This window comes from Pituophis catenifer, unplaced genomic scaffold (genome assembly GCF_029215685.1).
Source record: "Pituophis catenifer annectens isolate HBS135680 unplaced genomic scaffold, rPitCat1.0.hap2 SCAF_2, whole genome shotgun sequence".
Taxonomy (NCBI): Eukaryota; Metazoa; Chordata; class Lepidosauria; order Squamata; family Colubridae; genus Pituophis; species Pituophis catenifer.
Genome location: NW_027256882.1, coordinates 293,245,153 through 293,260,526, shown reverse-complemented (window position 1 = coordinate 293,260,526; position 15,374 = coordinate 293,245,153). Strand labels below are relative to the sequence as shown.

The 15,374-nt window shown below is 46.5% G+C and overlaps 1 protein-coding gene across 1 annotated transcript in view; it reads left to right on the top strand.

The window, feature by feature from the left end:
* Nucleotides 1–15,374, top strand: part of LOC139313376 (protein hinderin-like) — a 124,112-nt gene that overhangs the window by 45,352 nt on the left and 63,386 nt on the right. The window contains exon 4 of the mRNA XM_070938970.1: nucleotides 3,260–3,364. Coding sequence (XP_070795071.1) covers nucleotides 3,260–3,364 — 105 coding nt within the window. The remainder of the gene's footprint in view (nucleotides 1–3,259; nucleotides 3,365–15,374) is intronic.

Genomic DNA, 15,374 nt, shown 5'->3' with positions numbered 1-15,374 from the left:
AGCCTCCTCACTGTCCGACTCGAGCGCCAGCTGCACAGGCTGCTGGAGCAGCACCACACCAGCCTCCTCACTGTCGGAATCAGCTACAATCCACACAGGCCGCTGACGGGCCACAACACCCCCAGAGCTGAACACCCTGCAGCCCCGAACTCTCTTAACTGGTTTATTTCCAACCATTGTTTGATGAGAGAATATCAGAGCTGCAGTGTTTTGAGAAGTTGGCTTGGGGGGGGGGGTTTCACCCGCCAAGGTCAAGAGCAAAGCGGGAGCAGATGGATTTTTAACGATCAAAACCACCTTTAATCATCCCTACACGGGACTTTCTTTTGGTGAAAGGGAGGCAGGAGAGGAGAGGGAGGCCGAAGGGCTGGGGAGGGGAGGGGGTTTGTTTTTCAAGCCGGCTCAGAGCGCTCAGCGGGGACCCTGCTGTCCAGCCGCAGGACTCTCTGCCGGGTCTCGGCGAATTTGTTTCCCTTCTCCTCCTCCTCTTTCCGGATGCTCCATCGGAAGTCTGCTGAGAAGATTGCACCTTGTGCAAAGGACGAGGGGATGGAGACTTGAGGTGGCCTTTATTGTGTCTGCTCAGCGCCTTCCCGCAGTTTGATGGACTTAAGTTCACAGAGGATAGATGGGTCTCTCTCCACACCGATAGGACTGATAGCTAGATTCTGTCTTCATTTTAGGATACGTGGAGTTTCTCTCCCTCCCTCTCTCTCTCTCTCTCTCTCTCTCTCTCTCTCCTCCCTCCCTCCCTCCCTCCCTCCCTCCCTCCCTCTGCCACTTTCCCCTCCCTTATTCTCTCTTTCTCTCCCTCCCTCCCTGCATCTATCTCCCTCTCCTTTTCTTTCCCACTCTTTTTCTCCCCCCCTTTTCCAGCCCACTCCCTTTCTCTCTTCCCCTCCCTCCTTCTCCTCCCTCCCTCCCTTTCCACCTGTCTCTCCCTCTTTGTTTCTCTCTCCCTTTCCGTCTGTCTCTCCCTGTCTTTCTCCCTCCCTCTTCCTCTGTCTCTCCCCCTCTGTCTCTCTCTTTATCTCCATCTCTCTCTCTCAGTCTTTCTCTCTCTATATATATATCCTTGTCCCTCTCTCTCTCCCCCTCCCTCCTTCTCCCTCCTCCCTCCCTCCCTTTCCACCTGTCTCTCCCTCTTTGTTTCTCTCTCCCTTTCCGTCTGTCTCTCCCTGTTTTTCTCCCTCCCTCTTCCTCTGTCTCTCCCCTTCTTTCTCTTTCTCTTTATCTCCATCTCTCTCTCTCTTAGTCTTTCCCTCTCTATATATATATCCTTGTCCCCCTCTCTCTCCCTCTTCCTCTGACTCTCTCTCTCCGTCCCTCTCTCTCCCTCTCCATCTGTCTCTCCCTCTATATATCCCTGTCTCTCACTCTCTTCCTCTCCCTCTGTCTCCCTTTCCATCTGTTTCTCCCTCACTCTTCCTCTGTGTCTTTCCCTCTCTTTCTCTTTCTCTCCATCTCTCCCTCTTAGTCTCTCTCTCCCTCCCTCTCTCTATATCTATCCCTGTCCCTGTCCCTCTTCCTCTGTCTCTCTCTCTCTCCCTCTCTCTCTCTCTTCCTCTGATTCTCTCTCTCCCTCTGCCTCTTTCCCCTCCCTCTCTCTCTCTCTGTCTGTCCCTCATTCTCTCTCTTCCCCATCTCCTTGTCCCTCCCTCCCTCCCTCTCAGCCTCTCTCTTTCTTCTTCTTTTTTTTAACTCTCTGGGTGGGGAGGCTTCTCACTGCTGGGAGAAAGATAGGAGATAGGTAGATGCAAAAAATCTAGCTACCTTGTACCGTCCATTTTGCTTGTTTTACACAACTCCCTTGACCGGTTTTGAAGTTTGGATCAATATTCTCTGTGTGTGTGCAGGCACCCACTCACAAGGACACTCGCATTTAGTTTAGAGGCAGCGTTATGTGTTGGCCTCTAATTAGACCCCCAACGGCAACTGTGATAGTGATAACGGGAACAACAACAACATGGACCAGAGCCCGCCTGCTAGAAGGGCATTTCTCAATGTGAGCAACTTTGGGGTCCTGGATCTTCTCTGAGCTTGGTGGTTTTCTTGCAGACGTTTCAGGACCCAACTAGGGAACATCATCAGTGATACAAAAGAATGGTATTTCTTCTCCTATTAGACACACATGCTTTTTTTCTCTGTCATTCTACAACAGAAATCTGCATCTTAGGGTTGAACAGAGCCTTGGTAGTACAGTGGTTTAATGCACCCTGTTATTAACACAGCTGCCTGCAATTACTGCAGGTTCGAATCTCTCCAAGGCTCAAGGTTGACTCAGCCTTCCATCCTTTCAAAGGTAGGTAAAATGAGGACCCAGTTTGTGGGGGCAATAAGCTGACTTTGTATAAATATACAAAAGTATGAAGGCTATTGCTTAACGCATTGTAAGCCGCCCTGAGTCTCTGGAGAAGGGCGGCATATAAATCAAATTAAAACAAAACAAAACAAAACTGTGGGGTCCTTGGCACTCTCTGAGCTTAGTGGTTTTCTTGCAGACATTTCATGACCCAACTAGGGAACATCACCAGGGCTAGAAGGAAGTGAGGTTTTCTCTATGTTTATTTACTAGTCTCTTTTGTTTTCTTTTTTTCATCTTGTTTTATTGTCTCTTTCGAAGGGTATGTACATGTTGTTTATCTCTAATTGCCTGTTGATGGCTGACTTGGCTGAGCGCCAGGCTTCCAGCAATTCTTGAACATTTTCCATAGCACCTTCTCCATTAATTTGAACTTCCACATGGACTTCAACCCCCCAGCATTCTCCAGCCGCAGGGAAAATTACATTTAGAGGAGTTTTATCAATTGGAATAGAGTTGGAAGGGACCTTGGAGGTCTTCTAGTCCAACCCCTTCTCAAGCAGGAGACCCTCTACCATTCCAGACAGGTGGCTATCCGGTCTCTTTTTAAAAACCTTCCAGTGATGAAAAGCACCCACAACTTCTGGTGGCAAGCAGTTCCACTGTTTAATTGTCCTCACCATTAGGAAATGTCTCCTTAGTTCCAAATTCCTTCTCTCCTTGGTTAGTTTCCATCCATTGTTCCTTGTCCTGCCCTCTGGTGCTTATCCTGAAGTGTCTCCTTTGAAGGTGGAGTTTGGTGGAGTTTCCTCTTGGAGAAATGTGTCTCTCATTTCAAAACCTTCTCAATATGCTTACCTTATAAAATGGGAGTAAAAAAGACGGGACAAAAGCACATATAGTTTCTCCGATATTTGAGCCTGCACATGGTGAGGAGGGTCTCTGTTTTCCTTGCAGGTTTAAAACCCGGACTGGCAATCCGGAAGACGGGCTGATGGGGGAAGCCCTGATGGGACCAGGCTCCTCGGCTCCGGCCCTGAACGGGATTTGTGATGGCCTCAGGTAAGGTCCTGACTTGGCTCACCTGTTAACTGCCTTTGGTGTGCCAGAATATTGTATGATGTGCAAGGAGCTTGACTTGGTATCACCCACACTTTTCTTCATGACTTCTTCTCTTCTCTTCTCTTCTCTTCTCTTCTCTTCTCTCCTCTCCTCTCCTCTCCTCTCCTCTCCTCTCCACTCCTCTCCTCTCCTCTCCTCTCCTTCTTCCCCCTTCCTTTCCTTTCCTTTCCTTTCCTTTCCTTTCCTTTCCTTTCCTTTCCTTTCCTTTCCTTTCCTTTCCTTTCCTTTCCTTTCCTTTCCTTTCCTTCCCTACCATAACTCTCTCCCCTCCCCTCCCCTCTCCCTTCTCTTCTCTTCTCTTCTCTTCTCTTCTCTTCTCTTCTCTTCTCTTCTCTTCTCTTCTCTTCTCTTCTCTTCTCTTCTCTCCTCTCCTCTCCTCTCCTCTCCACTCCTCTCCTCTCCTCTCCTCTCCTCTCCTCTCCTCTCCTCTCCACTCCTCTCCTCTCCTCACCCCTCTCCTCTCCTCTCTCCTCCCCATCTCTCCTTTCTCCTCTCCCCTCTCCTTTCCTCTCCCTTTTCCTCTCTCTTCTCTCCCTCCTCCTCTCCTCTCCTCTCCCCTCCCCTTTCTTATCTCTCCTTTCTCCTCTCCCTCTCCCTCTTCCTCTCTCTTCTCTCCTCTCCCTTCACCCCTCCCCTCCCTTCTCCTCTCCTCTCCTCTCCTCTCCTCTCCTTCTTCCCCCTTCCCTTCCCTTCCTTTCCTTTCCTTTCCTTCCCTACCATAACTCTCTCCCCTCCCCTCCCTTCCCCTCTCCCTTCTCTTCTCTTCTCCTGTCCTCTCCTCTTCCTCTCCCCTCCCCTCTCCTCTCCTTTTTCCCCATTCCCTTCCTTTCTTTCCTTCCCTACCATAACTCTCTCCCCTCCCCTCTCCCTTCTCTTCTCCTGTCCTCTCCTCTTCCTCTCCTCTCCTCTCCCCTCCCCTATCTTATCTCTCCTTTCTCCTCTGCCCTCTCCTCTCCCACTTCCTCTCTCTTCTCTCCTCTCCCTTCCCCTCTCCTTTCTCTCCTCTCCTCTCCCTTCGCCCCTTCCCTCCCCTCCCTTCTCCTCTCCTCTCCTCTCCCTTCTCCTCCTCTCTTCTCTTCTCCTCTCCTCTCCTCTCTCCTCTTCTCTTCTCCTCTCCTCTCCCCTTCTCCTGTCCTCCCCTTCCCTCTCCCTCCTTCTACTTCCCTGACCTCTCTTTGCCCTCCCCCTTTCCTCCCCTCTCCCTCCCTTTCTCCCCTCCTCTCCCCTCTATATAACACTGGATCGCTGTATCCGAAATCCATACCCCTAGCTTTCACTACAGTCACAAGCAGAAGGAAATGCCATTCCTTCTTTGGGATTTCCAGTGGGCGTCGTGCAAGCAGGGGGCAAAAAAAAAGGAAGATGGCCTCTAGGGTGCTTGGTGTTGGAGAAGCCTGGTGGGAGTCCAGCCCTGATGGGTCGGGGCTGAGGCCCAGATTAGGAAAGTCATTTTTGGACGGTTTATGCAAAACTGCTCCTCAAGTATGCTTCTCAACCCATTTGGTGCTCGGGCGATTAACATGCTGTGAGCACCTTGCCTCTCTTAAGTTTCATCAAAAGAACCTTGGATAGTACAGGGGTTTAGTGCACCCTGTTATTAACACAGCTGCCTGCAATTTCTGCTGGTTCGAATCTCTCCAAGGCTCAAGGTTGACTCAGCCTTCCATCCTTTCTAAGGTAGGTGAAATGAGGACCCAGTTTGTGGGGGCAATAAGCTGACTTTGTATAAAAATATACAAAAGAATGAAGGCTATTGCTTAACGCATTGTAAGCCCCCCTGAGTCTCCGGAGAAGGGCGGCATATAAATCAATTTAAAAAAAAAAAAAAAAAGCTTCCAGTCACGGTGCCAGATCTGGAGTGGCAGATGTGGGGAGACGCTGGGTTCCAGCCAGCCCAATAAAATGCGCGTGGTCAAAATGGCCTTTTATTTTTGTTTTTTATTTATTTTATTTATTTTCATTTTCAAAAATGAAAGTATACCTATAGATGAAAGTGTAATAAAGAAAATACTAGATTGGACAGGTTAACTATGAAAATTAAGGATAAAGAGGAAACATGGGACTTATTTTACAAACGGTTAGAAAACAGAAGCAGAAGTTAGTAAATTTATAATTAAGTATGATCAATAAAATAGAGGTTAATGTATATATAGATATATACGAAAGGAAAGGAAAACAGATATATAGATATATATATAAACATAACACTATAAGCAATATTATTATTGGATTACATTTGATTATAGATTAAATTGTATAGAACAACCAGAATTGAAGATTATATTGCATATATCATGAGAACTGTATATATATCCTGGAGGCTGTACGGATCTGGATGGGGAGGACCAGACTCAGGCTCAACCCATCCAAGACCGAGTGGCTGTGGTTTCCGACGTCCCGCTATAGTCAATTGGTGCCATCACTGACTATTGGGGATGAGTCATTGCCCCCCATGGAGAGGGTTCGCAACTTAGGCATCCTCTTGGACTCACGGCTGTCTTTAGAAGAACACTTGACAGCTGTGGCCGGGAGGTCTTTTTATCAGGTTCGCCTGATTCGCCAGTTGCGTCCCTTTCTGGATCGGGACTCGTTAAAAACGGTCACTCATGCCCTCGTCACTTCACGCCTGGACTACTGTAATGCTCTCTACATGGGGCTCCCCTTGAGGAGCACCCGGAGGCTCCAGCTGGTCCAGAATGCGGCCGCGCGGGTAGTTATGGGAGCAGCATGGCGCTCCCATGTGGCTCCCCTCCTGCGCGAGCTGCACTGGCTCCCTGTGGTCTTCCGGGTGCGCTTCAAGATCTTAGTTACCACCTTTAGAGCGCTCCATGGCTTAGGACCGGGGTACTTACGAGACCGCCTTCTGCCACCAATAGCCTCTCACCGCCCAGTACGCTCCCACAGAGAGGGGCTTCTCAGGGTGCCGTCAGCCAAACAGTGTCGACTGGCAGCCCCCAGGGGGAGAGCCTTTTCTGTGAGGGCACCCACCATCTGGAATGAGCTGCCCCCAGAGATACAGAAGATTCCGGATCTGCGCACTTTCCGCCGTGCCCTCAAAACATTCCTGTTTCAGCAGGCCGGCCTGGCCTAACTTTCCCTTTATATTGCTTTTTGATTTTATTTTAAACTGGGATGTCTTGAATTATCTAGGACCAGAGTGTTTAGTATATTTTAATTGGTTTTTTATTAACGTTTGTATTACATGTATTTTTATCGTTCACTGTTCACCGCCCTGAGTCCCTTAGGAATAGGGCGGTATATAAATTTAATAAATAAATAAATAAATAAACAGTGGCTATAATTATGGTGTATAATATTATGTGTCTTCAAAAAAGATTTGATATGGACAATACACTGTCGTTGCAGAAATGGAAACGTGATGTATAAAAAAGGAAAATGTATAATAATAATAATACATTTCCACTGTTGGAAATGTAATTAATCACAAGGGACATACTACCACATGTGGTGGACGTGTCCCAAAGCAAGAGAATATTGGCTTAAAATTAAAAAATGGTTGGAGGAAATCACTGGGGAAAAAAAATGGATATGAATCCTGAATTATAAAACAAAAAAAAGAAATTCAGTACCTTATACTCCACATAATTACGGCCGCTAGAATTTCATTTGCCCAAAACCGGAAACAACAACATGCTCCAACAAACACGATGATTATAAAAAAGGTGCTGGAGTATGCAGAAGCAGACAAGTTAACGAGGAAGTTCCTTCCTCTCCTTTTTCTTTCCTTCCTCCTTCCCTCTCTCCTTCCTTCCTTCCTTCCTTCCTCTCTCTCTCTCTCTCTTTTTCTCTTTTTCAAAAACGCACCCCCCAAACCCCATTTTTTGCCTACCCCCCTTTTTTTTTTTGACCTAGCAGGCTTCAGGAAAGCCTGCTGGGAGCAAAAACGGACCTCCACCCCACCCCACCCCTTAAAAAAAAGGTTCCGATGATCATGTGCCACAGCTGTGATCCTTGGAGCCTTTTTTTTAACCTTTTAAAAGTGTTTTTTTACTACCTATTCTCCGGAGCCAGTAGTAAAAAAAAATGCCTAAAAAGTTTTTAAAAACAGTTCTGATGTTTTTTTTTTTTTACTTTTTAAAGCATTTTTAACTACCGGTTCTGGCATGTACCCCTGCATGCGCAGAGGGTACAAAACACATTACTTCCTGGTTAAAACCAGGAAGGAACGACAACTGGGCGGGTGGGCGGAGTCTCGCGGCAGGATCGCTACTGGTTCTCCGAACCACCCGCCACGATCACTACCGGATCGGGCAATCCGGTCCCAACCGGGAGCATTTCACCCCTGGGATTGCGTCCAGGCAGGTGGACGGGCCCCACCCCCAGGTCGCCACTACCGATTCGCCTGAACCGGTCCGAACCGGCTGAATACCACCTCTGCTACCACTCCTGAGCTCCATCCGGTAGTGTGGCATCCAGGGATATCCAATCTTGGCAACTTTAGGACTGACTTGTATTTACGACGGTGGCAGTGGTCCCAGCGTCACGTGAACCCCTTTTGTGACCTTCTGACACACAAAGTCCACGGGGGGGGGGGGGGGCGGGGGGAGCCAGATTCGCTTAACAAAAGTTTGACTAATTTAACTCCGGTGATTCATTTAGGAACACTAGCAAGAAGGATCGTAAAATTCTTAAGTTAACTCACTTAATGTTTTGCTTAGCAACAAGGACTTTGGGCTCCGTGGTGGTCATAAGTCGAGGACTGCCTGTACTCCGCAGTTTCTAGGACAGTGATGGCTAGCCTTTTTGCCATCGCGTGCCAGGGGCCAAGGGGGGGGTCACGCGCACGTATGCCCACACCCATTATTCTATGCGCCCCACCCCACGCATGTATGTGCGACCTCCCGTTCACCCTGCTCCCCCCCCCCGCTCCTTGCACGCAATGGCACGGTGGGCCTAGTAGGCCCGTTTTTCTCTCTCCCCAGGCTCCAGAGCCTTTCTAGGAACTTGGGGAGGGCAAAAATGGCCTTCCCCACCCCTCCGGACACCCTCCGGAGGCCGGAAATGGCCTGTTTGCCAACTTCCGGTGGGACCCGAAGTCCCGTTTTTTGTTCTCCCCAGCCTCCGGAGCCTTTCTAGGAGCTTGGGGAGCCTTCCCCACCCCCCCACCCCTTGCAGAGGCCCTCCGGAGACCGGAAACTGCCTGTTTCCCTACTTCCAGTGGGCCCAGAAGGGCCGAAAATCAGCTGGCGCTGAGCTCACGTGCCCACAGATATGGCTACATGTGCCACCTGTGGCACGCGTGCCATAGGTTCGCCATCACGGTTCTAGGCTCTCGGCCACAATGAAACCGTGATTCACGAACACACCGAACATATCATCACAACATATCATCACATTTGTTGGTCTGAAAGTCTGTTTACCAGACACCTCCTGGTTTTTGGCTACCATAATCCAAGGAATTTAAGTTATTCAGAGCCTCTGATGAGGGGTCTTTTCAATTCTTTCTCGTCCCCGTTTCCCCCCCCCCCCCAACCCTGGAGCAATTTTTCAGCATCCCTTGACGCATCCCGTCTCGTCTCTGGGCCAGCCAGTTGTGACGGATGTCAGAAAGTTTGTTCCCTGCATTCATTCATCGGCTTTGCAAAAGGTTACCCGATGAACGCGCCCTAAATTATTTAATCTAATGTAAAACCAGAGCAGGCGAAGAAGACAAATCCATTTGTCTCTTGTGCGTTTGAATATGGAAGGGATGTTTACTTGGTGATCGAAGCTGAAACTTGATGCTTTCTCTGCAGGTAGAATAGACGGTGTTGCTTAACGCACTGTAAGCCGCCCTGAATCTCCGGAGAAGGGCGGCATATAAATCAAATTAAAAAAAAAAAAAAAAGTCAAAAATCTGTTTTTTGTTGTGGTTCTGTTGTGTAGGAAAGAAATACAGGCGGTCCTCGGCTTACAGGAATTCACTTAGTGACCGTTGGAAATTACAATGGCACCATAAAAAGGGACCTAGGATCCTTTTTCACACTTAACGACTGTTGCAGCCTCCCCGGGGTCACGTGATCAAAATTAGGACGCTTGGCAATCGACTCATATTTATGACGATTGCCCTGTCCCGGGGTCATGTGATCCCCTTTTGCGACCTTCTGACAAGCCAAGTGAATGGGGGAAGCCAGATTGACTTAACGACTATGTGACTAACTTAGCAACAGCAGTGATTCACTTAACAACTGTGGCAAGAAAGGTCGTAAAATGGGGCAAAACTCACTTAACAAATTTCTTACTTTTTGTGTATATTGGTGGTGGTGGCCCTTTGAGAGCTGTGTGCAATTAAATTTCATTTTAATGTGGGCCAATTAGTATATGTTCAAAGTGACAATAAAGTTATTATTCTTCTTATTCTTATTCTTATTCCATTACATTCCACCCTACCCTACCCTATCCATCATCCTATTCTATTCTATTCTATTCTATTCTATTCTATTCTATTCTACTCCATTCCATTCCATTCCATCCTACCCTACCCTACCCTACCCTACCCTACCCTACCCTACCCTACCCTATCCTATCCTATCCTATCCTATCCCTCATTCTATTCTATTCTATTCCATTCCATTCCATTCCATTCCATCCTACCCTACCCTACCCTACCCTATCCTACCCTATCCTATCCCTCATTCTATTCTATTCCATTCCATTCCATTCCATTCCACCGTACCCTACCGTATCCTATCCTGTCCTATCCTATCCTATCCTATCCTATCCTATCCTATCCTATCCTATCCTATCCTCTATTCTATTCTATTCTATTCTATTCTATTCTATTCTATTCTACTCTACTCTACTCTACTCTACTCTACTCTACTCTACTCTACTCTACTCTACTCTACTCTACTCTACTCTACTCTACTCTATATTCCATTCTACCCTACCCTGTCCTATCCTATCCTATCCTATCCTATCCTATCCTATCCTATCCTATCCTATCCTATCCTATCCTATCCTATCCTATCCTATCCTATCCTATCCTATCCATCTTCTATTCTATTCTATTCTATTCTATTCTATTCTATTCTATTCTATTCTATTCTATTCCATTCCATTCCATTCCATCCCATCCCATCCCATCCCATCCCATCCCATCCCATCCCATCCCATCCCATTATTCTATATTCTATTTCCTTCCCTTCCATTTAGCAACAGAAACTTTAGGCTTAATTATGGTCGTAATTCGAGGACCACCTATAATAGAAAAAAGATGCTGCATTCTTACGATTCACAAACCAGCAAACTAGTCAAAATAACTAGATGAGTTTTTTTGGCTTTTTGGGCTGTTTCTTTTTTTTTAAGTCCCTTGTTTAGTAGTTAAGAAACACAATTATGATATTCTAAGATAAACTAGGATGAATTTCTCGTCTCCTTTGCTAATCATAAGAACGCAGCATCTTCGTTTCGATTCTTTCACATTCTTTCCTAAACCACCTAGCTCATTTTTTCTTTTTTTTAAAAAAAAGGAGAGAAAAAAAGAAAGAAAGAAGCAGGTGAAAAGTATTTACAAAATTAAACTTGCTCACCTGAGACGTCGCAGGTTGAAAGCAAAGAAAGGCCAGCCTCCCCCATTTGAAAAACATATTTTTTTATAATTAAGTTCTCATTTTGAGTTAATTATGTACAATTATATAATCTAATTGCCATTTATTGTCTATTATCTGTGGGAAGAATAGCAGAGGAGGGAATGGGTGGGATTTGCCGGCATCTGGTGAAGTAAGGTCCCCTTACAAGGAGTGAGAATTTTACAGATCGTCCTTGACTTATGACCGTTCATTTAGAGACTGAACTTACAACGGCACTGAAAAAAGTGATGGATTGATTGATTAATTAAGGTTTGGACACCAAGATCCCTCAGAGGTTCCTTCCAGCCCTATGATTTGATATTCTACTGTGTTTCTCCCAAAATAAGACCGGGTCTTGTATTAATTTTTGCTCCAAAATACGCATTAGGGCTTATTTTCTGGTTAGGTCTTTATTTTGGAGGAAATACAGTACTAAATGCCTCCGTCTGCTGATGATCTTAACTGGGGCTTATTTTTGGGGTAGGGCTTCTATTACGAGCATTCTGAGAAATCGTGCTAGGGCTTATTTTCCGGTTGGGTCTTATTTTCGGAGAAACAGGTTATGCATTTCAGTCTTTCAAACAGTCTCTGACGATTGTTAAGGAATTAGCAGAGTAACCCTTGAATAACAAGGGTGTACACATGGAAGCGATTGAGAGTAGATATGAATAAACACAGTCAACACACAGATACACTGAGTTGTGTTTACTTTCAGGAAATAGTAAGGCACAGTCCAATAAACAGTCCAGGTCATACACATATAAAGCAGGAGATAGCAAAATGACAGTCCAGGGATAATCCTATAACAAAGTCTTCTTACCAGTCGTCGTAGTCATTCACAATAAACAGTTCTTCTGGATTTGCAAACAGTAGCATACAGAGATATCAGAGAGCAAGAACAGCAAAGAGAAACTAACCATGTTTCTAGCTCCCTCTTAAGGAGATTGGCTACAGAGCTAACCAATCAGGACACAGTATGATGCAATACAACAGTCTTAAAGCTATATTGAGGGTTTATATATTGCCAACCCAACAAAGTAGGTAATACTCATTTCCTAACAACGATGAATCTTCTTCAAACTTGAGCCTTCCAGGTGTGTTGGACTACAACCTCAATTCCCCATCCACGTCTTTTTCCCATGTTGGCTGGGAAGCATGGGACTGAAGCACTTAGCTATTCAGAAGGACCAGACTCGGGGTTAGGAGGGTTTAGGAGGCATCTCAGCCACTTCTCTTGGCGAAGGCTAACTTTCCCCTTTGGGTTGCAAATTCAAACCTGCTTCTACAGGTAGGTCTCAACTTACAACAGAGTTCATTCAGTGACGATTCGATCAGCACTGAAAAAAGTGACTGAAACCTTTGCAGGTTACTTACAGTTTACACTCACAATTATTTGTTTAGGGACCATTTGAAGTTACTGCGCTGAAAAAGTGACCAGTAACCATTTTGCACAGTTAACGACCGTTGCAGCAGCCCTTTGGTCACATGACCAAAATTCAGAGGCTTGGCGACGGGCTTGTATTTATAACGGTTAGAGTGTCCCGGGGTCACGTGATCCACTTTCGTGACCAGCAAAGTCAATAGGAAAGACACATTTGCTTAACAATTGTGCTACTGCAGGGATTCACCTATCAACGGGGGCAAGAAACGTTGTAAAGTGAGGATAGGTTGACCCCCTCTTCTCTATGACAGCCTCTCAAGTAATAGAATAACAGAATCAGATGGGACCTTGGAGGCCTTCTAGTCCAACCCCCTGCTTAGGCAGGAAACCCTACACCACTTCAGACAAATGGTTATCCAACATCTTCTTAAAAACTTCCAGTGTTGGAGCCTTCACAACTTCTGGAGGCAAGTGGTTCCACTGGTTAATTGTTCTAACTGTCAGGAAATTTCTCCTTACTTCTAAGTTGCTTCTCTCCTTGATTAGTTTCCATCTATCACTTCTTGCCTGGAAAGAAGGAAGGAGATAGAAAGGAGGAGAAGGAAGATGGGATTGAGGGAGGAAGAAACAGGAGGAAATAAGGAGGAAATAAGGAGAATAGATGGAAGGAAGGAAGGAGAAACAGGAGGAAGGAAGGAAGGAAGGAAGGAAGGAAGGAAGGAAGGAAGGAAGGAAGTATAATGGTAGCAGGAAACACTATATTATCCCACACAAATGGCTGTCCAGTCTCTTGTTGAAAACCTCCAGCAATGGAGCACCCACAACTTCTGGTGGCAAGCTGTTCCACTGCTTAATTGTTCTCACTGTCAGGAAATTCCTCCTTAGTTCTAAGTTGCTTCTCTCCTTGATTAGTTTCCATCTGTTGCTTCTTCTTCTGCCCTCAGGTGCTTTGGAGAATGGCTTGACCCCCTCTTCTTTGTGGTAACCTCTCAAATACAGGTAGTCCTCAACATACGACCACAATTGAGCCCAACATTTATGTTGCGAAGTGAGAAATTTGTTAAGTGAGTTTGGCCCCATTTTACGACTTTTCTTGCCACATTTGTTAAGTGAATCACCGCCGTTGTTAAATCAGTAACACGGTTGCTAAGTGAATCTGGCTTCCCCCTTGATTTTGGTTGTCAGGAGGTCGCTATAGGGGGTCATGCGACCCCAGACAAAAATCACAAATGTGAGTCAACTCTCAGCTATCCGAATGTACATCATGTGGCCATGGGGATGCTGCAACAGTCATAAGTGTGAAAAATGGTCATAGGTTACTTTTTTCAGTCCCGTTATAACTTTGAATGGTCACTAAGTGAACTGTTGTAAGTCGAGGACTACCTGTACTCGAATACTGCTATCCTGTGCCCCCTAATTTTTCTTTTCTAGCCAAACCCAAATCCTGCAACCGTTCTTCATGTGTTTTAGTCTCCAGGCCTTTAATCATCTTTGTTGCTCTTCTCGGAACGTTTTCCAAAATTTCAACATGTCTACGGTGATTCTCCGTCATCCTGGTCATGGTTGTCCCAAAGGTGCTTTTTCAAGAGGCAACTGGACTTTCTGTTTTTTCTTTGAAGAGGTTTCTCTTCTCATCCAAGAAGCTTCTTCAGCTCTGGCTGGATAGTGGGGAATGTATAAATCCTTTCATTTCCCCACCATCTAGTCAGAGGTGAAGGAAGCTTCTTGGATGAGAAGCGAAACCTCTTCAAAGAAAAAACAGAAAGTCCAGTTGCCTCTTGGAAAAAAAAACACCTTTGGGACAAAGTCTCAACATCTTTTCTGTAATGTGACGCACATGTAGAGCCTTGGATGAACATGTCAAATAGGTAAAATATTTTGCATGTTCACATTGTACGTGTAAAACGTTATTATTTTACATGTAAATCCTGTAAAATATTTCACCTCTTGGCTGAACGCCCTGGATCGGTTTATCCTCTCCCAATTACTCGGCGCAGCTTGCCCGTAACGTGAAAGGCACTTCAAGGTACCCTCCAAAGCTAAACCAATCTACCAGTTGTAGCTCCAACGCAGATGGTCGGCTATGTGCCGGAATATCCCACACCGCAGACATTCGTTTGCGAGAGCAATATGCTCGGCACCTCCGAGTGCTCCCGACATCTGGGGTAGTTGAACTTCTCTCTCTTTTCTCTCTCTCTCTCTCTCTCTCCTCCACCCCTCTTCTGCCCTTGCATTTCAGCTGCATTTTTGCATATGCGTATCTTCGGCCAGGAAACGTGGGAGGGGTGGGGTGGGGAGGGGGCTTATTTGAAGACGAGCCAAAGAACGGATTAACGCCCAGGCAGATGCCAGGCCGATCGTGAAGCAGATCCTCATTTATACTCCGAAGATCTTGGCCGAGTCGCTAGCTTGAGATAAATCTGTTTTTCCTAGGAGTTGACCGATATGGCTTGAACTGCTCATGCTCCTGGCTGTGTCCAGGCTTTCAAGGGACTGAGTATCTTGGGAGCTTGCCCTACACAAGCCCTACTGAACGGAACAAGCGGAGACTCTTCGGAGAGGTCCTTGGTGCTCACCCGCAGGTCGCCACTACCGATTCGCCTGAATCTGTCCGAACCGGCTGAATACCACCCCTGTATTTGTTGTATGGGGCCATAAGAGACAGTTTGGAGCCTGGGCGTGGCTTTGGCCCCCACTGAAAGGGCTTGCAATCTGGGAGTCCTCCTGGATAGGCAGCTGTCTTTGGAGGAACATCTAACGGCTGTTACCAGGGGGACCTTTTATCAGGTTCGCCTGATTCGCCAGTTGCGGCCCTTTCTTGATCGGGATTCCTTGTGCACAGTCACTCACGCCCTCGTCACCTCTCGCCTTGACTACTGCAACGCTCTCTACATGGGGCTCCCCTTGAAGAGCACCCGGAGGCTCCAACTGGTCCAGAATGCAGCAGCGCGGGTAGTGATGGGAGCAACATGGCGCTCCCATGTAACACCGCTCCTGC